Consider the following 24834-nt stretch of genomic DNA (forward strand, 5'->3'; position numbering starts at 1 on the left):
CGACTGGATACATGCTACAAACCACTTTTCTAATATAAGATAGGAACAGGGCTGTTACAAAATTGCTGACTGGTAGCGGCTCTCCATTTGCCATATGCAAAACTCCCATAGATATTAAAGCAATCGGTACTCTTAAGAGTATGTAACTATGCAACATAGAAGGCGCTTCGTAAACAATTCGGGATGTCATTCCAGCTCTCCAAACATCTCACTTTATGGGATAACCCAGAATTTGAAGTGGGTAGAACAAGTAGGCTGTTTACACCATGGAAGCTTAAAGGGATCACACAGATGCAACATTTGATACATCAAACCGAGATAAGGCTTGAGAGAACTCTCAGACGAGTGCTCACTACCAGATAGGCAGGAATTCTCCTATGCCCAGCTTGCAGCATACAGTACTTCCAAAGTGCGTAACCTGGCAGGGGAAATGACTACAAACACGTTTGATGATCTACTTGGGGCCCTCGGGGAAGATAGTCTATATCTATATTATATGTCGTATTGGGCAGGAAGGGGGGGTCAGTGGTCTCCCATATTGGGAGAAGCGGTTACATGTGTCTCAGGTATCACCTCGCATATTGCATAGATGGGTTGGTGTATGCAGACATATTTTGAGTGAACGATGGCGAGAGACTTTCACTTATCTTAACCCCTTATCACCAACACTAGTTTTCAGCTCAATGACCAGACTCGATTTTTCAAATCTGACATGTCTCACGATAATTGGTTATAACTTCGGAACGCTTTAACATATCCTGGTGATTTTGAGAATGTTTTCTCGTGACACATTGTACTTCATGTTAGTTATAAAATTTAAGTGATAAGTTTTGCGTTTCGTTCTGAAAAAAAGTGAAAATTTGGCAAAAGTTTGTAAAAATTCTTCATTTTCCAAGTTTGAAATGTTCTGGTTTCCAGACAGGAAGTAAAACTACCCAAAAAGTTTGATAATTAACATTTACAGAATATCTGCTTTATGTTGGGATGATATTTTATGCTTCCGGTCATTTTTCTAGGATGTTATGAGGCGCAGAACTTTAGGTGCGATTTTTCTTATTTTCATGAAAATTGCCATAACTCACATTTTGAGGGACAACTCGGCTTCCAAGTGACTTTGAGAGGCCTAAATAATAGTAAAACCTCATAAATTACCCCACTATAGAAACTTCACCCCTCAACATATGTAAAACAACTTCTATTAAGTTCATTAACCCTTTAAGTGTTTCACATGGGTTAAAAAATATGGACCTGCGATTTAGAAACTATGGAATTTTTTTGGAAATACATTCATTTAGGCCAAAACTGACATTTTCAGAATAAATTAAATGATGAAACGCACTGCAACGCTTGATGCCCAATTCCTCCCGAGTTTACTGATACCCCATATGTGGTGGTAAACTGCTGTACGGGCGCACGGCCGAGCATAGAATGAATGGAGGCGCCGTCCACAGCAGATTTGTATTGTCACATTGTACGACCTATAAATTTTTATTTTTTTTGATAATGCGATCATATGAGGGCTTATTTTTTATGGGATGAGATACAATGTATAAATAATTTATTTTGGGAGTCTAAAGCTTATTCATGAGATTTTATTAACTATTTCAAGGGGGACACAAACAAAATCATCAATTTTTATTTTGGATGGTGAGCATCCCCCCCCCCCCCCCGCTCACCGTAACGTAAAAATAATATTTTATCTTTATTCTCTGGTTCACTACGATTGCGGTGATACCTCATTTATATAGTTTTTCTTATTTTGCTCAATTTTCCTGAGCAAAACCAATATTGGAGAAAATCGCATTGTTTTTACTATTGACAAGTTTTCAGGGCCATAACTTCTGTATTTTTCTGTTGTCAGATCTGGTTGAGGGCTTATTTTTTGCGAAAACAGTTGTTCTTTTCAGTCGTATCATATTAGGTACCGTAACTTTTTTTGATCACTTTTTAGAACATTTTTTGTGATGGTGTTTGATGAAAAATTGTATATTATGGGAAGTTTTTCGAGTTTTTTTTTTACGTAGTTCACCGAGCGGGTTCAATATTGATTTAGATTTATTGTACAGATTAATACGGACGCGGTGATACCAAATATGTACGTGTTTTGTGTTTTATATACTTTATTTGCATTTTATGTGTTACTGGGGAGATTATGGGACTTTTATTTTATTTATTTATTTAATTATATTATAAAAAGATTTAATTTTTTTTTTTTAACTTTTTTACATTTTCTACTTCTTGGCTTGAATAAGCGATCATCCGATCGCTTATTCAAGCCTTTACACTGCAATACACTTGTATTGCAGTGTATAGTGTAAGTAACTGAGCATGTCGCGCATGCTCAGTTACTTACAGCCGGGTCCTGCCAGGAAGGCAGGACCCGGTGAGAAGAGGAGCCGACAGCCCCGGGTCACTCGTCGGAACCCGGGGCAGCGGCAGGAGGGATAGGATCCCCCGGTAAGCACACCGGGGGGGTCCGATCCACAGGGGACACACTTGCACGCCGCGGTCATGCTTGACCGCGGCGTGCAAGGGGTTAAACACCCGGGATCGGAGTTTTTCCGATCCCGGGTGTTAGTGCCGGGTCTGGGCTGTAATATCACAGCCCGACACCGGCACTATAATAACCCGATGTCCCGAAATCTTCTTCTGATGCGCCGCCGTAGAAAGGCGTCGCATCAGAAGAAGTACCCTTAATGACCGCCGTAGAATCCCGATAGGGCGGTCATTAAGGGGTTAAGCACGCAGCAATATATGCCTTTAACCTACCGGTATCCGAATCACGTCCTGACAGAATAACTAAATGCCCACTGGTAGATCTCTATCATGCTATCTGGACATGTCCCAACCTTCAGCCTCACTGGAATGAAGTCCGTGACCAAATGCATACTGTCATACTTCCACTTAATACATTAGGCATCTTATTCCATTCAGTAATTCCAGGGGGGGAGAAGGGGAGAAGGGAGATCCACTGCCCCCAATTGTACACATAACACTATTGGTAGCTAAAAGATGTCTACTAAACCACTGGTTGGAGAGCTCCATACCTAACTGGGTGGAGAAGTTGGTCCAAATAAAAATTTACTTAGAGGTGGACGGAATAGAAACAAAACGTTTGGGAAATACGCGCACTAAATCATTCTTCCGTAGGGTTCATTCCTTAAAGGTTTGGACACTTTTCAATAAATCTGTTCCATTACAGAGGACTTTGCATCTATATGTACCTGTTCCTTTCCTCATGTGAGAGCTTCAGCCTTTCCCTGTACTCCCCATGCTGCACTTTGCATCTCTACACATTTTACTGTCTACATTTCCTGTTTACCACTCCTTCATTCCATCCGTAATGGTATCCTCCAGTGTGTTTTTTTTCTCTCAGTCTGTCTCACTGACTTACACAGAGAGGTGGGAGGGGGAGCAGCAGGATGAGTCATAGTCTGCAGCTGCAGGTCCCTCCTATTTATCAGTGTTCAGACATGTAAACAAACATCCTATAGCAGTGATGGCAAACCCTTTAGAGACTGAGTGCCCAAATTATAACCAAAATCCACTTACTGCAAAGTGCCAACATGGCATTTTAAGCATTAACTTATTGCTACCTGTTCTTCAACATCTTTCAATCGTATTGTGCCCCCTGAGGCCACTAATACAGTTGAAAGAAGGAGGGCACATTCAGACTATCATTGTAGCTTCTCACCAGCGTCTCTCTGTACATGAAGGATGGTGGGTCCAGCAGGATGACCTTCAAAGATAATGCAGTTCTATCAACACCTTCTCACTTTTCCTGCAGTTCCAAACAGCCAAAGAAGTGTCGTTTTAAAATAGCACTGAGGGCAGCATCTCTTAAATTTCCTGGGACTGCAGGAAGACTTAGTGAATTTGGTCCTGTTTGGTGCACTTTGTCTTGGGGTCAATGGCGTGAGTGCCCACAGAAAGGGCTCTGAGTGCCACCTCCGTGCCATAGGTTCGCCACCACTGTCCTATAAAGAGTGCACACAGCAATAAAGGATTATTATTAATCCCTCTGGGACACAGGGTTTTTTTGCTCATATTTCACTTTCCATCTTAAAAAATCCATACCTTATTTCATTTTTCTGTGTACATAGCTGTGTGGGGGATTATTTTCTGCTGAAAAAAATTTACTTCTCATTGACGTTATTTATTATTCTATGCTGTGAACTGGAAAGCTGGGTAAAGATTCTCAATGTGGTGAAATTGCAAAAAAAAACATATTGTGTCACTTTCTAGTGGACTTAGTTTTTATGACTTTCACAGTTCACTCCAAATAACACCTCCGCTTTATTCTTTGGTTCGGTGCGATTACGAGAGGCAACCATGTCACAACAGTGCTGTCTACAGTTGGGCATCTGTTTCTTCTAGAATAGATATACTGGTTTGGCTTGAATCCCACATCATGTCATTAGGCTTCCTGAAAGTCATACTTGATGGAAATGGGGACTGCTTTACAAGGTAGCAAAAGAGGTGTGGTTTTCCTTGTCCCATACTAGAAAACTTATTAGCATATTTACGGTACCAGAATCCCCTAGTGGAGCATCAATGGCTATAAGTCTCCACACCCCTGCAAGACGACCTTATTTAGCAACGTTTCCATAAGGAGAACTTTTACTCCCTGATTCTTGCCTGGGGAGAGGAATTTGTCAAACCCTAGATGCCCAAAATCTGATGTATCAAAAAGTAGCTAAATACACTGAATCTTTGGCTTCATTATAGTTTTCTTATACATTTTTCCACTGCTCACTTTTGGAAAATAGATAGTGCAGTTGGTGTGGTTATCTTTTTTCAATCTGCTACAAGCCAGACAGTGACAACTGTAGAGAGGTGAAAAAAGTAATGTAAAATCTCAGATATATTACAGCACTATAGATTTCAGAAAATATTACATTGATGATAATTGTTCTACTATATTTATACTCCCTTTAGTCGGTTTGATTGGGCCATAAAGTTTTGCATACTTTGGGACACATTTATCTGCCATATTTAGCTTATGTGAGGATTTACCTAGCTGAAAATGGTTTACATGTGCAAAGTAGTAGAGCAAAAAAGGAAATCACCTTTGAGTTAGAAGTGATATGATGACTAGAATACCAAGGGGCAAATCCTTAGGAGCAAACTTGCTTGGTCTTTCATTTGCATTAATTTGTATGTTATACTATTATACTACAATTCCATTACAAAGAATGTGGTTTCAGTGCCTAGTCAGGTCTGATAGGTTTAGTGCCTTTAAATTTTACATTGTCTGTGGAAAGTAATTCTAAAGAAAGTAATTCTATGGCATCAATGGAATTTGTATAAAATTATAAGATATTTATGACTATTCACTGAAGAACGCCCCTATATTTAGTAATGCCATTGTCTCTACAGATCCCTTTGTGCTTGAGGATGAACACTAATATCTTCTCAAAGTATTATGGAAAACTGGGAACTTATAGCTTGATTCAATGTAATTACTGAGCTAGCATAATATGCAACTAAAGGTCCATCAAAGCCAGGTGGTATCCCAGCAGGCAGCAGTTAATCGCTGCATGCATTTATTCCATGAAAGCATCTTCCTAAAATATATCTGCACTAGATCCTTTCAGGATCTATAAACAAGTAAAATATGCAATATCTCAAAATGATACAAATATATGAACCTAGACGTTTTAGCAGGCATTTATTGACTTATACTCCGGTGCGCCTTATAGTTTGAAAAATACGGTAGATTTTTCTTTTAACAGTGTTTATAAATAAATGTACTTACTCTTACAGTTCATAAAAGGAGAAGCTGATAAGGTTTCTAATAAGTTACAGACAGTCCCTAGATAGTCTAATGACCTTAGAGAGCAGAATATTCAAATATGGAGAGAGTCAATCTTTAGCCTTCTTTCCTTATTTCTGTGCAGTGTACAGACTTGAGAAGGCTTACAGAAACACTGCTCAATATTCCATGTACAGGCAGTCCCCGGGTTACATACAAGATAGGGTCTGGAGGTTTGTTCTTAAGTTGAATTTGTATGTAAGTCGAAACTGTATATTTTATAATGGAAGTTCTAGACAATTTTTTTTCTTTTGCCCCAGTGACAATTGGAGTTTCAAAATTTTTGGTGTAATTGGACCAAGAATTATCAATAAAGCTTCATTACAGACATCTTACAGCTGATCATTGCAGTCTGGGACTATAGTAAAGCATCCAGAGAGCTTCACCAGAGGTCACATGGGGCAGAGGGGTCCGTCTGTAACTATGGGTTGTCTGTAAGTCGGGTGTCCTTAAGTAGGGGACCACCTGTAATGCACTGGGAATGTACCCAGTACTTGGTCACAGGCTTAGGTATAAAAAGATCTTTGGAGAGATCCTTGTACTGCCCGTTCAGGTATTTGTACATTGTAATGAGGTCTCCCCTTAGCTGTCTTTTTTCTAAACTGAATAACCCCACATTTTGTAATGTGTCATTGTATTCTAGTCCCCCCATTCCCATAACAATCTTGGTTGCCTTCCTCAGCACCTGTTCCAGTTCTACCATGTCCATTTTATACACTGGTGCCCAAAACTGTTCACAATATTCCATGTGCGGCCTGACCAGGGATTTGTATAAGGGAAAAACTATGTCCTTATCATGAGAATCTATTCCTCTCTTCATACATTCCATCTCAATAGCCAAACTAGTTCCCTCCCTGCTGTCTACAGTTGGGAATCTGTTCCTTCTGGAATAGATATACTGGTTTGGCTTAATCTTACATCATGTCCTTAGGCTTCTTGTAAGTCATGCTTTTTGTTAAGGGTGCTGCCTTTCAAGATAGAAAATCGCCATTATTTTTATTTTCCCACCATGGAAAACATATTCGCATATTGCTCAGAATCTATAACTCTGGCCTTCACCTTGCTAAACAGTTCGATTTCACTAATCTAATATCCTTTCTCTAACAATCCCAAAAGGCTCTTCACTTATTAGTAATGCCAAAGGTGCAGCCAACTGTCACAGCTCTTGGGGCTGAAGATATTTTAAAGATAAAATAGTTTGCATGCAGGAAAAGTAGTTTACATTGCCAGGAAATAATTTCTCAATCCACTCACTCCATTAATTCCCTTAACTCCGATACTGCACCATCTTCACTCTTTTCCTTTGATCCAGTCACATAGGAAGAAGTGTCCCCACTACCTGCATTAGTGACCCCATCCCCTCACACCTTATACATTAACTCTCCCCAGCAGTCACTTCTCACCTCACAAAAAATCTTCTACCTGTCTCTCTCTTCTGGTGTCGTTCCTCTTCTTTTAACCTCTTAACGACCTGAGACGTAATAGAATGTCACGGGTCGCCTGCGAGAGCATGGAGAGGAATCACGGGCTGAGCCCTCTCCATAGCTGGTAATTCTTTGCTACATATTGCAGCAAAGACTTGCTGGTAACACCATTGATCAGTGCTAGCACCAACCGGGGGTGTTAATGTGACGTCATCGGGGAGCAGTGATCGGTTGCCATGACATTCATTACAATGTGCAATTTGCACATTTTAATGAATGAAGTGAAAAATCCCCATATACTCCCATACAGTAGTATGGCAGTATATGGTAGGATCGATCAGACAACCTAAGGTTTATAATTAAAAAAACCCTAAAAATTATAATCACCCCCCTTTCCCTAGAACTGATATAAATAAACAGTTATAATCACAAACACATCAGGTATCGCCGTGTCCGAAAATGCCCAATCAGAATATAATAAAGTTCTTTCACTGCGTTTAACCCTGTAACAAAAAGCACAAATTGGAAAATGGCACCTTTTTGAAAAATTCTATAAAAAGTGATCAAACGGTCGTACAGCCCTAAAAAATGTTATAATTGAAAACTTCATCAAAAGTCGCACAAAATGACACCACCCACAGCTCCTACACCAAAGCATGAAAAAGTTATTAGCGCCAGAAGATGACAATCTAAAACTCTAATGGCCTAAAGCAGTGGTGGCGAACCTATGGCACGGGTGCCAGAGGTGGCACTCAGAGCCCTCTCTATGGGCACCCGCACCATCACCCCACCGCAGAGTTCGCCAGACAGGACTCAAGGCCTCTTGCAGTCCCAGGCAGCCCAGGACCCTAGAAGGAAGCTACAATGATAACCAAAGTTTTTTCTCCTTCTTTCTACTGTATTGGTGTCCTCAGGTGCCTATACCTGACAGCGGAGGGAGTAATAAGTTACTGTTTGTGTTGTCGTATCGGCACTTTGCGTAAAATATGTGGGTTTTTGATGTAGTTTGGGCACTCGGCATCTAAAAGGTTTGCCATCACTGGCCTAAAGGAAGCTGTTCTGTCATGGTTTTCTTCCTATCTCTCTGACCACACTGTTAGTGTCTCCTTTTCTGGATCTCTCTCTTTTCATGTTCCTCTCACTGTCGGGGTTCCTTAGGGCTCAGTCCTAGGTCCTTTTCTCTTTTCCCCCTATGCTGCCCCCATGAGACAAACCATCAGAAGATTTGGTTTCCGGGATCATCCATCTTTATGCTGATGATACCCAGCTACACACTTCTTCTTCTTCTGAACACTAGTGATTGTCTCTCAGTTATCTCTATCATGTCCTCTCTCTTCTTGAGATTTAATCTTTCCAAGACTGAACTTGTTTTTCCACCATCTCAGTCTGTGGGATCATTATAAAACTGAGACAGCAGGCCCCAAGGGTTTGTGCTGGACTTTGACTGCTCATTTGCCCTACCTATTCAAACTCTTGCTCTCTCTTGCAGCATGCATCTCAGAAACATTTCCAGAATCCACCCATCACTTACAACTGAAACTTCTAAAATGCTAATTTTTGCGCTGATTCACTCTTGACTAGACTACTGTCCCTTTTAATCGGTCTTCCGCTCACTAAACTCTCTCCTCTCCAATCTATTCTAAATGCAGCAGCCAGGCTCGTCTTTCAGACCAAACGCTAAATGGATGCCTCCAGTTTGTGCCAGTAACTACACTGGTTGCCCTTTTTCAATCCCTGCCCCCAAGTATATAGCCAGCCAGCACATATCCCCAGTATACAGCAAGCCAGCCTATGACCCCCAGTTTATATCCAGCCAGCCTATGCTCCTAAGTATATAGCCAGCCAGCACATGCCTCCAATATTTAGCCAGCCAGCCCCCTGCCCTCAGTATATAACCAGTTAGCACATGCCTCCGTATATAACCAGCCCCTGCCCCCAATATATAGCCAGCCAGTCTATGCCCTCCAGTATATAGCCAGTTAGCACATGCCCCCAGTATATAGCCAGCCATTCCATGTCCCCAGCATATAGCCAGCCAGCTCATGTCCCCCTATTTTATAACCAGCCAGTACATGCCCCAGTATAAAGCTTGACAGTTGAATCCCCCCGTGCCCCCCAGTATAAAGCCAGCCAGCACATATTCCAGTATGTAGCCAGCCCCCTGCCCCCAGTATTGTTAAATTATAGTATCTACTCAAGTATAAGACAATTTACCAAATTTTAACACAAAAAAACTGTGAAATCCTATTGACACAAGTATAAGCCTGGGGTGGGAATTGGATTGCAATATATACAAATGACAGTACGTGGAGGAAGAAACAAAAAACGTAAATGGTCTATGACTAAGGAATCTCCAGCTTACCTTGAAATAACGCTTCCATTAACAGTGTTCAACAAATTGACTACAAAGAGTATATATATAAACTTTCTATTGCTTCAAAAATTTTTAACAACTTACAGCAACATTTACTGAAGTAACATTCACGTGGTATAGCTTGTACTTCTCTAGACCTTAGGCAACGTGCGTATATTCAATATGTGATAGTCCATTTTATTCATTGCCATTGCAGCGTAATTCCAGGATAGAAAAAACTCCCGTGTCTAGATGCCGGACAGAGACTCTTACTCTTTAGCCGTCTCGTATGCAATGTGAACTACATGCTTCACCCCCGGACCGCCCCTCTAACTCCATAGGCCGCCGGTGACTGCTCTTAGCCCCGCCCCCTCATAAATACGTAATAGTAAGCAGCTCCTAGTGCAGTTTTACAGGTGACAGGTCCTCTTGAAGTTGCCTATGTGCCTTTACTGCCTTCTGGATAATCACTGAATGTTCACCAAGTGATTAAGCAGTCCTGCTACTTGCTTTTGTACTGTGTGCAGACCCGCTAAATAGGAGGAGTTGTAGCAGCAGAGTGAGGACAGTAAAAAGAGAGACCCAGTGGTAGACGCCATGATGACAGCCTAGAGCAGTGAGAGAGAGGAAAATGTGTATATATGCAGAGGGCAGCATGATGAGAACAGAAAAGGCTGCAGTTTTAAAAGGTAAATATACATGCAAAGACATGTCTAATAAAGGATATTTTTAGAAAAGAGACCAACGCCTTTAAAACTGATGTATTAAAAAGGAAAAACTCCTAAGACATATCGGACTAGCAGAAAAAGAATAAAGAGGCAGGAGCACAAAGCCAACACCAAAAAGTACAACTTGTCTCACAACAAAAACCCTGTAACCAGTGACATATTGAAAAAAACTTAATGTAAAAAAAAAGTTAAAAAGTTGCTGCATCCTGAAGGCCAATTCCTTCAAGGGGTAATGTCCAACCCTCACTGACATGCTCACCTATTATTTATAGCTCCCAACTATCCTAGATTTGTCAGGACAGTCCCGCTTTTTCAACACAGTCCCGGGCAGTTGGGTGCACCGTGTCCCACTTCCTCCTCCCAGTCCTGCCACAGTAGAGCTGCAGAGGAGCCAAGGCATCAAGACAAGGAAGTGGGAACAGCTTCACGCATGTCTGCTTGTCACAGGTACTCCTGTGACCCCTCCCTAGGGGCGAGGGCCAGCATAACGCTAATTGGTTCTGGCCATTCCAGGTTTTTATAAATAGCCGGTCTCTTCCTGCAAGCCCTGCATGATCTTTGTGCTTCCATGCCATTGAGAAAGCTGTGTCCCATATCTCCTGTGTTTAGTCTGATTTCCCATTGTGACCCCGGTTCTGATCCTGATCTCACTTCTCCGCTGCCTGCCCTGACTTTCTGCTCTGCCTCTGAACCTGTGCTGCCTGTCTCAACCTCCTGCCTGAATGAAAGAATTAAGACAAAAAGACAACAGAGGAAGACGGCGCCTTGTAAGACAACGTTTAGGTAATGGGTCAGGTGAGTAGCAGAAAATGTTAACCTGATAATCTCTTGTATGGTTGCGACAAACAATGGGGGCGATGTTACCTCGGAGCTCCCAGACACTCCAAGACCAGTGTCCAATGGAACCGTAAGAAACGTGTAGAGTAGAAGACAAAATGGGGCTTAACGGGTGTGACCAACTTGTTAGACAGAAGACTGATGCGGTGAAATAGATGAATTGATATTTATTTATTTGCAGATAAAAACATCCAATTGGTAACACGCTTCGGGTAGTTTTGGGTCAGACCAAACTATAAAAATGATAATCATAATAAAAGAAGCATAATAAGGTAGAGTTCAATTATGATTAAAGATAGTTAGAGTATAGATAATATAGAATATAGTAGATATATATAATATTATAGTCATAATGATAATTGTGGTTGGGAATATGTATAAGAGTAGGAATAAATAGGATCAAAAATAAGGTATATTGAGATGTATTGGACTAAATTCGTAACATGTAATACACTAAATTTATATAATATATAAATGAATAAATAAATAGATAAATAAATAAATAATTAGATAAAACACATATATATGACACATAAAAATAGATGATGGATTATAAACTAATCAATGAGTTTCATGTATGACATATAATGGAAGTAGATAACACAATGGGGGTCATTATTTACTAAGGGCCCGATTCGCGTTTTGCCGACGTGTTACCCGAATATTTCCGATTTGCGACGATTTTCCCTGTATTGCCCCGGGATTTTGGCGCCCACGATCGGATTGTGGCGCATCGGCGCTGGCATGCACGCGACGGGAATCGGGGGGCGTGGCCGAACAAAAACCCGACGAATTCGGAAAAACTGCCGCATTTTTTTAAAAAAAAGTGTCGCGGAGCTTGCACTTACCTTCACTAGGAATAGGCCGGTGAATTTGAGTGCATTCTGGGGAACTTCAACGCAGAAGCGCCACCTGATGGACGTCAGAGGAACTACCTTAATGAATCCCGTCCGGACCCGAATCCACCGCAGAGAACGCGCCACTGGATCGCAAATGGACCGGGTAAGTAAACCTGCCCCAATAAGTACATCATTAAATTGGTAAATAATCACATAGATCACATATAGATAGATGATAGATTATAAATCAATAAATTAATAAATTAATTTCATGTGTGCCATATGATAGTATCATAGTGTGCCATGAAATTCACACACATGAAATTCATTCATGGGGCACATTTACTTACCCGGCATGAAAGCCGGCGCCGATGTGCAAAAATCCGACCGCTTGCGACAAAATCCCCTTCTAAATCCCTGTCCCCGAAAATATCACAAACCCGACAGAAAACGCCATTATATGGCAAACATGAAACTCACTGATTAATTTATAATGTATCATTCTATAATCTATAGATTATCTATTGTCATATATATGTGTTTCATGTAATTATTTATTTCTTTATTCATTTATGTATTTATTGTATTACATGTTTTGAATTTAGTCCAATACATCTCAATATACCCTATTTTTGATCCTATTTATTCCTAATCTACATATTCCCAACCATATTATCATCATATAAAATATAAAATATACTTGCATCTTTAATCATAATTGAACTCTACCTAATTATGCTTCTTTTATTACGATTATCATTTTTATAGTTTGGTCTGACGAAGGGTACTATACCCGAAATGCGTTACCAATTGGATGTTTTTATCTGCAAATAAATAAATAAATAAATATCAGTTGATCTATTTCACTGCATGAGTCTTCTGTTTAACAAGTTGGTCACTAGCAAACCCATTAAGCCCCATTTTATCTTCTACTCCACTCAACCTCCTGGCTGTCCTTGACCACAATTCTGTCTTACGTCTCTGTACCTTGCCTTGGCCACCACCACGGACAAAGTCGCACCTGTGGAGCGACCTGGTGGTATCACCCCGCAACAAGTCCAACCTGCTTTGTGGCGGGCTCCGGTGAAAACTGTGTACCACTTAGACTCCGCTCCCAGGTGTCGGCTTAAGTCAACGTCCACAGTGGTACAGTGGGTCCACTAACCCTGGTCCTGACACTTCTCCTCTTTATAAGACATGTGTGATGGTAGCACCTCCACTAGGCTGGTCCCACCTTCTTCCTTCTCCGAGTCAGCTTCAGAGTTGGAAGAAGAGGAAGCAGGACTGCTGCGCGTAAATGAGGAAAAGATAACAAAGGTTTTTTTTATTTAACACCCACCTAGGAGGTGGGAGATGCCACAACATGAGGGGGTGGAGGACAGGTGCCACAATATGAAGGGGATGGAGGACAGGAAGCAACAATATGAGGGGGATGGAGGACCGGAGGCCACAATATGAGGCCGATGGAGGACAGGAGGCCACAATATGAGGGGGGTGGAGGACAAGGGCCACGATGTGAGGAGGAGTAGAGGAGCCACAGTGTGTGGAGGAGGTGGAGAGGGGGCACAATGTGAGGGAGAGGAGGACAGAGGCCACAAAATAAGAGGGATGGAGGACAGGGTCCACAATATAAAGGCAATGGAGGAAAGGAAACATAATTTGAGGGAGACAGGACAGGGAGCTAAAATATGGGGGATGGAGGAAAGGGGCCACAATAGAAGGTGGTAGAGAAGAGCAGCCAAAATACAAGAGGAGTGAAGGACAAGGGCCACATTGGGAAGAGGAGAGAGAGGCTACACTGTCAGACAGAGGGACAACAATGTGAGGACTAGGAGCAGAGGGGCCACAATGTGAGGATGAAGAGGAGTGGGGGCAAAATGTGAGGAGAGGGTAAGGGTACATTACATTAGGTAGTATTATAAGGGGCAATAGGGGTGGTTGGTCACAAAAGTGGGCATTATACTATCTGGTTGTAACAATACACAGACAACAGAACTAGAGTCTCTGTGGGAAGACCAACAAAAAAAATTGCGTGGTGCTGCACCTTCCCTCTTATGAGCTGTCCTTAACGGTCCTAGATGGATCCAGCAAACATCCACTATTCAATAATCCAGTAGAAGAAACTCTTTTGTGACCGGAGCTCAAAAACGAAAAAGACGATCCATGCAGGTTTCCTCCTTATTTGTGCACCAAACACAAGGGATCACTTTCAGGGATAAGTCACCATTCAGACCAGAAACCGTCAATATTTTCACTCCTGTCCTAGTCTCCTCCACTCACTGCATATAAGAGACATATCCAGACATAGTGTAGACAGTTTCAAACTTTTAAAACTTTTATTTCCAGTTCTACTCACATATGTAGATAAAAAATGCGCATATCACAAATGACTCCACGAGGACGAGGATTGGCGTCCTCGTGGAGTCATTTGTGATATGCGCATTTTTTTATCTACATATGTGAGTAGAACTGGAAATAAAAGTTTTAAAAGTTTGAAACTGTCTACACTATGTCTGGATATGTCTCTTATATGCAGTGAGTGGAGGAGACTAGGACAGGAGTGAAAATATTGACGGTTTCTGGTCTGAATGGTGACTTATCCCTGAAAGTGATCCCTTGTGTTTGGTGCACAAATAAGGAGGAAACCTGCATGGATCGTCTTTTTCGTTTTTGAGCTCCGGTCACAAAAGAGTTTCTTCCTCTGTGGGAAGAGTCTAGAAGGAGGAGTCTGTGGACCAGTGGACCCTCTGGACCTCCGCGGGAGGTGGTATTAGCCAATACCCGGGACGCGAAGCAGGAAGGTCTTGCTGCGGCGAGGTGCCACCAGATCCACAGAGGAAAGCTGGTGGCTTGAAGGCGTCTGGGAACGCTGCAACACAGGAGTAACCAGGAGCGTCTGGGAACCCTGGAGACACACAGGAAACACGGAGGCGTCTGGAAACAGGAATGGGCTTTCTGTTCCTTAGGAGCAGCTTTAGGTAGCTAGGTCTGGAAACCCTGGAAGATACTGGGAGAAGATCCGGCGAAGCAGGAAGGGAGGTGCTGGATTATATGGGCGAGGCCGGATTGGCAAGCGCCAATCAGGAGGACACTAGCCCTTTAACGCTAGGAGAGCCGGCGCGTGTGCGCCCTAGTGGGCGAGGACGTGGCTTAGTCGGGAAGCAGGAGCATTGGAGAGGTGAGTCCAGGCCGTGGGGGGGATGTGGTCGCGCCACATGGATGAACACGGGTGTACCGGGTGCGGCCGTGACACTGGGGAGCCATTAAGGTCAATATATGCTTGGGGGTGTGACAAGGAGGCAATACAATGGTTTATACCACCATTTTTTTTGTGGTGCGCTGTGCCAATTTTGTTCTCTAGCACAAAAGTTGTAAGGTAGGTTGACAATGGTAAAGGTCTTGCCCCTTATCAAGTAGATTTGGGCTGCAGATGGATTCACTATGGCATATAATGATCTTTTCTATTAATCCATTGACAAAGGTGACCTCTCTCCTGATCACCTTCTTCATCTTTCCTGATCTTTTCCATTGCATTGCCATTAACTATTTTCTTGACCACTTCAGAATAACATGGAGAGATCACTTACCCTTCGTTTCTGCTATCAAAGCTTTAAAAAATGCCCTCATGGCCAAAATGGCAAAAAAAATGATGTCAAATATACATGTATTTAGGAAATATCCCCTAATGGAAATTTAGGTAAAAATTCTTGTATTGAGCTCATGTTTGTCACTGCCTCAAAATAATGGACAGTGTTTATGGGCTGAATTCTAGGAAAAGAGGAGATCCCTCTCACGTCTCCCCACAGATGCGAGCACTTATCTACCTCAGGACACCGCGGGTCTCAATTTCCCGCTCCAATAAAACTACTTGCACAGTCATGTAGCTTTACTGCCACCTGCTGGCAGCATGGAAAGAAGCAATAGGAGTAAAGCCGAGTCTACGTCACACATAAGGAAATCGCTTGGACTACACGGCTCACTGCTTTACGGCCTTAACGACACTTTTAGGCAGCACCATGTAAGTTACGGCAGCATGGTGGAGACAGTGCTCTGTGCTGGGGTGGTGAGCAGGTGAGCACTGGTTTGTGTACATTTCTATGATCCGGCCAGTTTTCATTTTTGTACTTTATGGAGGAAGATATATTTTGTTTTCAGGCTCTCAGTGAGATAGTAAGAGAGGTGCTCAGCATTGACAGTCATGGCATCTGGTACCAGGGTGCTGGATTCATATTGTATCACATAAGAAGTGCAGAAGTCAGAAGAAGGGACTGATGATAAGGTTATCTCTGCCTCTTATGCTGGCAAGTGTTGTCACTATTTGTCAAAATGTCCATTGAATAAAATATTCTCCATTAGTGGCAATTTGCGCCATTTCTGTTCCTCTTCCACTCAAAAAACAGGAGTACTAACAGAAGCCATGCAAGGGAAGCTAGTAATCAAATGGATCCACTAGACTTCTGGTAAATTGCCGTGTTCTGATTTGTTTGGTTGTCATTCTGATTTTAAAAGCGAAAACACAGTAGTTTGACAATAAATTGCTTCACCAACCGCTAACCATGAGTAGAGAAAAATGTTTGTGTTATCATTCATATTCTCTGCAAAAAGGCTCATGTAAACTTTTGAGCACAACTGTAATAATGGTGGTCAGAATGCAGGTGTGAACTGGGCCATTAAATAAACTATAGAATATCATACTGGTCAGATTTCACTATATATATATATATATATATATATATATATATATATAATATATATATATATATTTTTTTTTCATTCTTTCCAGAAAGCTTAACCCTTTCAGGACCTGGCCCTTTTTTTGTTTTTTCATTTTCATTTTTCACTCCACATGATCAAAAATCCATAACTTTTTTAAATGAACTTCCCTTTGCGTTCATTTAAAACACCGGCGGCTCGTTCCTGATAGAAACTTGTTCCATAGAAGCGCCGATGCGATAGGGCCGCGGCCCGCCCCGGTAGGTGCGGCTTGGTCTGCGTTTACAAATGCAGACAAGAAGGCACGTGGTTTAACATTGACAATATTTTTCACTGAACCCATTTTGGCTTATGGACATGTTCTGATTGGTTTTCTCTTCCCTTCTTCAGTGATTTTTCACTGATGCCTTACGGACTTATTCCTTTCAATGGGCTTTTTCACTCTTCAGATTTCAGTGAACAGTTTAGAACCTGTTCTTTTTGTGTTCATTGACAACAGTGGATCAGTGGAAAAAAACTTAGTGTGAAAAAGCTCATTGAAATGCATGGATCAGTAAGACATCAGTGAAGAAGGGAAAACCAATCTGTATGTGTCCATAAAAAAAACCCTAAAGGTTCTTTGTTGCAACTACTCTGCTTCCTTCCCCCAGCCCCTGCTGAATGCAAAAATGGGTATTTATCAATTACAGATGTGAATACTTCAACTGTGTTACCAATAAATAATCTCTCCACTTCCCTTTAGTAATTGTGTAGGTGAACATAAGAAACTTGGCGATGTAAAGAACTACATCTTTCTTTAATGATAAGGCTGTTTTCACCCCCCTTCACTTTATTACTTACTTTTTGGTTCTTTACGGGCAAGAAGTGGTGAGAGGACTTCCTGGTGTAGTCCATCCATTTAGCCTCCATCCGATAGATGGGCATTTTATGAGACTATCCCCTTTAAGACCAGTTTGGCTTTGCCCGATACAGTTGAAAAATAAATACCCAGGGAACTGTTTTCATTGGAAATTTTGTCATGATCACTAGGATGTTACTTTACTGGTCATTATATAGATTGATATGTGTGCATACTGCAAAGTAGTTTCCTAATGGATCATGGAGTTGTTTTCTTTAATATGCATTATTTCCCAAAAAATGTTGAGAGTGCATTAAACTGCCACTGATTTTCTTATTGTATTTCTTCCTACAGAGTGAGCTCGGTTCTGCAGCGGGATGTTAAGCAGTTTGGTAAGCAATTCCTCTTTGACCGCAAGGAAGAAACTTGCTGGAACTCTGATCAGGTAAAGTCATGACAACGTTGATATATTAGTAAGTATACAGTATTAAGTGACTTATGATGGAGACTCCTAACTGAACCTCTATGCAGACATAAACTTCCCCTAAGCAGTTGTAATCTTACATCTTCTATGTATGCAGTGAAGGAAGAAAGTTGCTGCATTCACCATCTATGGTGAAAAAAAGACTTCTTTAATGATCATGGCATATACAGTTTGGGTGCAAGCTGCGACAACTGGGCCGTTTTGCGTTCACAGGCGCTTTCTCAAACCGATGACGTTGCCACCAGGCGACGCCATGTTAGTGTGTAGCAATGCAAGGATCACCTGCAGCATAAAAAGGGGGCGGTGCCCAATTCCTCCCACTACCAGATGAGTCAGAAAGATGCAAGCACGCACCAAAATGAGTATGAAAGGACTACAGGTACCAGGATCTCCTGAAACTGTACCTGGGTCAGTGCCAAGGATACATATCCTAAAACATTAAAAACATAATTGGATATTATACAACAATACATACAAATGTTTACATAAGAGCATAACGGCAGATCATTACTTTGGCATAACATGTATAGGTTCAAACACGGCATAAGTATGTACCATACATGAGGAAACCTACCTTCAAGGGTTACCCTACTAGGTAGATGGATCATAACTATAAATTATGGAACCGTACCATGTCATTAGATTACAAAAATATATTCAATTCATTATGGTCTTTCATACCTAGGGTGCCTAAGGATCTGATCCACTGGTAAGCGGCACAATCTCTAGGGGGAAGCCACTCTCCAAATGTGGGTGTTGGAGAAGGGTGTCGGGGTTTGAGAGAAGTAGCTTACAATTCAGATGTACTAACACTTTGAAGAGTGCATAGGGGTTAATGTACATTGGTCATTTAGCTAATATCCTGCACCCACCCCCACTCCACTTGCCAACTTCTTTAATTCTCCGGTCAAAAGATTGCATGGGACTCACTACGTGCTGCTGGTAGGGAGCCAGGTAACGTGAATTAAGCCTGTATACGCTACAAAAATGATTCAGGATACTGACAAAGACATTTTTAAAATTGGCATAGCATAGGCTATTAGAATAGATAACGTGATTGCCAAACTGCCCTGTATGTTCCCACTATTGGACTGCCCATTCTGCTCAAACTTCTACATGCATGCCTCATCCTTCCAAAAAAAAAAAAAGTCATCCTAGACATAGAGGACATGGAAACTTTTTTCCCTTTAATATCAAACTAATTTTCAGTCAAAGTAAATCTGCCATTACTCACCTGTCCTCTTCTTCATCTTAATACTGGCGCTTGTCTTATCTAATCTTAACACGCTGGCGGTCACCTAGAAATAAAGATTTATAATTAGCAGGCCGGAGCATGGGTACGAGATGTCCGGCGATCCAGGTTGCTAATTATGCAAACACCCGCACCTCTCTCCCCCATGCTGGGAGAGGGAGTTGACGGCATGTGGGAGGCAGCCGTCAGTGGAAGTCCTGAGCACCGGACATCTCCTTCCCTCACTCTGGCCTTTTAATTATAATTCTTATTTTTTTCTTTTGATGATCCCGGCATGTCAATATTAGAGGATCTGTACGTTTTTTGTTTTTTTACTTTTTGGTAACATTTAAGGGACATTGATGCTCTTTTCTGTAAATTTGTCTCGGCTTTTTCATCCCCTAGACTGGCTAGGCCTGCCTGAGGAAGAGTACATTCATTTTGGCATTAGCAACTCGTATCTTGTCCTGCCAGAGATGTCTCATGGCAAAAGTGTGGGTCTGGGACATGATTTATCTGCAATGATTTCCTGTGGTTACCCTCCTCTACACACACAATCTCTAATGTCCCTTTCGTCATTACGCAAATGCTCAAAACGTTAAGGTCGCTGAAAGGGAAATGGTCCCTGTTCTAGCACAGACCACTCATTCCTACAAGCAACTCAGATTTGAAACCCAGTGAACTACCTGTGACCTTCCATACTGCCTCTACTTCTGGGTTGAAACTGACCGTTGGTATTCCCAAATGGATCTAGGAGATTTGTTACGGTTAACTTTTTTTTTTTTTTTAATCCTCCACATGCTCTAACCACCTTTCAAGCAACAAAATCTCTAATATATGATATTCTCAGCATTCCTGCTATATTATTGCTCCCTGCGTTTGTCAGGAGTTAGGACCGTGAATTAGAAAAAAGCTATTCTTGGCTCATGGTGTTCTATTTATGTCATATACAGAGTACCAGCACTCTTTCCTTCTATTACTGATAAGTGTTGGCACTGCCCACCAGAAACTGGGACAATGGGTGTGGCTGCTCGGCGGTCCATGATTTTTCTGATAGACTCTTTGCACTCAGCCACATAATTCTGGATGTTAAACTGGATAATGATCCACCCATAGATCTCCTATATCTGTTTTCACTTCTGATTAGGAAACCTTCTCTCTCCCTAATTAGCCACCTATTGGTGTCAGCAAGGACTTTTATACTAGGATTGTGGAAATCCTCTGCTACCCTCTCCATTAATGGCTGGCTCATAGAGAGAACACATGCCTAGCAGTAAGTTGTCTGTGTCTGCGACTTAAACATCTAACTGCATCAGACTTTCCTTAGGTTTAACCATCTCCCTGTGTTTTTTCCCTCTTTGCTCAATTTTTCTGACCCATGATGAGATTTATCATTTTGGGTCTGTTAGTTTATTGTCATGATATTTTTATTGATTGCATTTTCCCATGTTGCATTTTTCAAATGTAATGACTTTTTGCTTGTTTTGTTTTTTTCCTCAATAAAAGATACATGTAAATATATATGAGAGAAATCCAGAGCAGTACAGCAAGTAGATTATGGGTGAAAAGTTGTAGGTTCCGTGGCGTGGACCATAGTATAAACATCCAAAAATATAGGCAGCACTCCTGGAGAGTTTCAAAGTACAAAAGGTGACGTTTTATTCCGTTGCATTGTTTCGGAGTTGTGGCACCCACCTTTTTCAAGTATGCTTGGGTTCCATCCCAAAATCAGCTTCTTTGTAAGGAAAAACAGTAAAATATGCTATTTATGATCTGCAAAGTAGAGAAATTCCTGAAGAAGCCACTGACAAAGATGTGGACATGGTTTTATAAACACACGCAGCTCTTTTAGGTTGATCTTCATTCTAAAGTGTGGTCTTATTTATAAATATATTGGGGGTTTTCTAAGTCTCTTTTCCCATATTGTGTTCCCACAGGGGATTACATAATTGTGTCAGGATTTCTTGCCAGGGCTAACCGTATTGGGGACCTTATTTTTAGTCTTATTTCAGTGTAACCTTTCCAATGAAGATAACTCATTTGAAGGGGTTTCCCATTTATACCCCTTAGTGGCCAGGGTATAGTGGGGGGTATAAAGGAAAATGAAACCTTCCTCACTCCAGCTCCTGGTTCCAGCAGTGCAGCCCCCTGGTTTATTATCACTGGAGTGAGAACAGTGTCATTCAACAGTTTGTTGTCACCATCTAAACTAGTCAGTGACATTAATAACATGTTTGCTTTCTTGCCCAAGGGATCATCTCAATGGATTACGTTAGAATTGCCTCACAAAGTCTGCATATCAGAAATCCACATCCAGTTCCAGGGTGGTTTTTCCAGTAGGAGCTGCATACTAGAAGGTAATGGGGAGAATGGCATCATTCACCTAGTGAGATCTGATATCTGGATTTCTCCAGTAGTAACTCAGCTTCACAAATCTTATTTCTATTGGTTGTCTTTATTTGCAGGGTGTCTGAAAGAATGTGAATTGGAGAAAATTGCAGAATTTTACCCAGAAGATAACAATGCTCTTCAGATATCCTTTTGCAGAAGGACAGTCATTATGCACCACGTCCTTTATCGTCATTTTCCATCGATAGAAACTGCAATGATATTCCTTCAGATGATTTATCTATGTAATTTTTCAGGATTTTTCTACAGGATGTGTTTTCAGCATTTTTCCCTTTTAAATTTTTATTTTTAATAAGCGGTAACATTTTCTAAACCTTTTCACAAAATATGTTAAAAATATTTAGAATGTTAATCCATTTTCCAGCTTTAGAGGCAGAGGGTGCATCTACACTTTTGAAAAGTGTCTTCTGCAGCGCTTTCTGCCTTTAGCTGACTTCATGCTGGAAGGAGACTCTTTTCATATGGTCATATCTCCTGAACCCTGGCACCTAGAAACACCGTTATGCTGTCCAATTAAGGATTGTGTTGTCGGGTAAAACTAAACCAGAAATATCTATTGTTTACAGTTGAGAATTAAGATCTAAATTTAAAAATTACATTCTTTTTAATTACAACTTTAACAGTTAATATTTTCAGTTTTATTTCACTTACAAATACAATCCTGATATTATATTAAAGGGGAGATACAGAATTGTGTGTCTGTGCCACAGTGCTGGGGATATGCCATTTCCAGGCATGTGATCCCTTTTCATGTCATAAATTGGCTTCAAGTGACTATGTACAGGCAGTCCCTGTCTTAACACTTGACTTATAGAAGACCCCTAGTAACAGATGGACCTCTCTGCCAAATGTGACCTCTGGTGAAACGATTAGCATAAGAGTAATCAAAGGTGTCTGAAATGCAGCTTTCTTGTTCTTGAGAACCCAAAAATATACCCATTTCAACTTGCATACAAATTCAACTTAAAGGAAATCTACTATAAAAATCAAGGCTGAAAATCCAGGGTCACTTACTCCTAGATCCGGGCACTGTGGCTGTATTTTTCTTATACTTATCCATGGCCTCCTTACTTGTACAATCAACTTTTAAAATTATTTGTCAGATGGGCTCAGGCGTTCTGCTCATTGTAAGAACCAGTGACAAGATCACTCAGGATCATTAACATAATTATAAAAGTTGTAGAAGGAAGGCGGCCATAACATAACAAATATTACAAGTTTACCACAGTCAACGTGCCCTGGATATATGAGTTAGTGTCTCTGGTTTATCGTGATTGATTTTGATGGTAGATTTTCTTTTAACCTACAACCTCACCGTGCTCTGTCCTCACAGGTTGTCGCACTGTGAGGAGCCCTCTCAACCACCCCACACTGTGAACAGAAACCTCCTCTGTTAAATTTCTGAGGGAGGATGGGGAGAACATTCGGTGAAGCAACACCCACCAGAGCCCTTCAGGTTCATAAGCATAAATTTCCTGGTTGATCATGCTTGGGGTTTGTACTGAAAGGAAATCTCCTATCTTGTAGGTATCCCAGGGACTGCCTGTAATTGTATAATTTGTGAATAAAGCAGACAGTTTTCAGGACAATATTTGCTCTTAACTTTTATATTTTACCTTAACCTATGTGTTGCACAAATTTGATTTTCCGGAGAAGTATGTTGAAAAATTGCGTCTAAGTTTTCCAAGTAGCACGGACTTCTTTGGAAGGATCATAGTGTACCACCTCGACTTGCTGGGCCAAAAGAAATGAAAATGCAGGAGAAGAATTTTTGTTGCAAGGACTCCAACCAAGTGTGCTATACCTCAGTGCCATCTTGTGGGTCTGGATGTGCTATTGTAAGCTTGTACATTGTGTCAGGACTTCTCCACTGTATTTTTACAAAAAAAATATGCTATCAACGGACATTTGAGGCCCTACATCGAAACAAATATTGCTATCAACATATCCTGTTGTTACCGTTGTCTTATGTTTGTCGCAAGGCAGCAATGTTCATTTATGAAACTGAACCAAAATTAAAATGACCAAAAAGCGTAAAGGGGTTGTCCCATAAACTAAGTTAGGCCCTATCAACAGGATAGGCCCTAATTTGCTGATTGGTGGGGGTCTCAGTGATGCGCTGCGATCTGTCAGCTCCAAAGAGATGAATAGAGCAGAACAGTCAAGACCGGTCCGGAGCGACGAGGGATCTGACTGAGGTACCTGGGACCCCATCGGACTCCTCGTTCTCATGATCTATGGGGTCCCATCTCTGAGACCCCCACCAATCAGCAAGTTGGGCCCTATCCTGTGGATAGGGCCTAACTTGGTTCATGCGACAACCCCTTTAACAGGAATTTATTTCCCACCTGATTATACCAGGACTGTTGAAGTTATAATAAAATGGACTGACTACACAAATATATAATGCATTATAAAAAGTGTGAATTTTCATGTAAATGTCTGTCCTGTTCTTGGATTTAGGTCAGTGGTAAACAACAGAAATTGTCATACTGCTCAACTTTAACCCCTTCAGTACTTGGCATATTTTAGCCTCTGGGACATGGCCCCATTTTTCAAATCTGCCCTGTGTTACTATAAGTGATTATAGCTTTGGAACACTTTGGATCAAGGAGATTTTGAGATTGTTTTCTTGTGACACATTGTACTTAAAATAAATTTAAAAATGTGTAAGATGTCTTTTGTGTTATTTTTTTTTTGGGCAAAACATTTTGACATTCTCTATTTTCAAAGTTCTAACTTCTCTACTTTTGAAGCAGATAATCGTAGCACCCAAATTAATTGATAACTTACATTTCCAAAATGTCTCCTCTATGTTGGCATGTTTTGTTTTTTTTTCTTCTTTAAGATTCCACATATTTTACTAGGATGTTGTGCGACTTTTGGAAAGTCTCCAAACCCGTATTTGGAGGGATATGCTCAACTTTCAGTTGACTGTGAGAGGCCTAAGTAATAGCAAGACTTGACATTACCCCATTATAGAAACTACACTCTTCAACATATGAAAAAGCACTTTTAAGAAGTTTATTAAACCCTTACGTGTTTTATAGGGGTTAAAACAAAATGAAGGTGCGGTCTACACATTTTAATATTTTTGGACAATATATTCATTTTGGGTTGGAAATTAAACATTCACACCGTACATACACCGTATACCATATAT

General features: G+C 41.1%; 1 protein-coding gene across 1 annotated transcript; it reads left to right on the plus strand.

Annotated features, from left to right (window-relative positions):
• The first annotated feature begins 15909 nt into the window (after positions 1-15909).
• On the plus strand, positions 15910-24344 carry NR2C2AP (nuclear receptor 2C2 associated protein). Its single transcript, XM_072155869.1, has 5 exons — positions 15910-16067; positions 17902-17992; positions 21514-21619; positions 21728-21795; positions 23307-24344. Exons 1-5 carry the CDS (start codon positions 16030-16032, stop codon positions 23421-23423), a joined length of 420 nt encoding a protein of 139 aa, XP_072011970.1. The 5' UTR covers positions 15910-16029; the 3' UTR covers positions 23424-24344.
• The last annotated feature ends 490 nt before the right edge of the window (positions 24345-24834 follow it).

The sequence above is a fragment of the Engystomops pustulosus genome, chromosome 1 (assembly GCF_040894005.1).
Source record: "Engystomops pustulosus chromosome 1, aEngPut4.maternal, whole genome shotgun sequence".
Classification (NCBI taxonomy): Eukaryota; Metazoa; Chordata; class Amphibia; order Anura; family Leptodactylidae; genus Engystomops; species Engystomops pustulosus.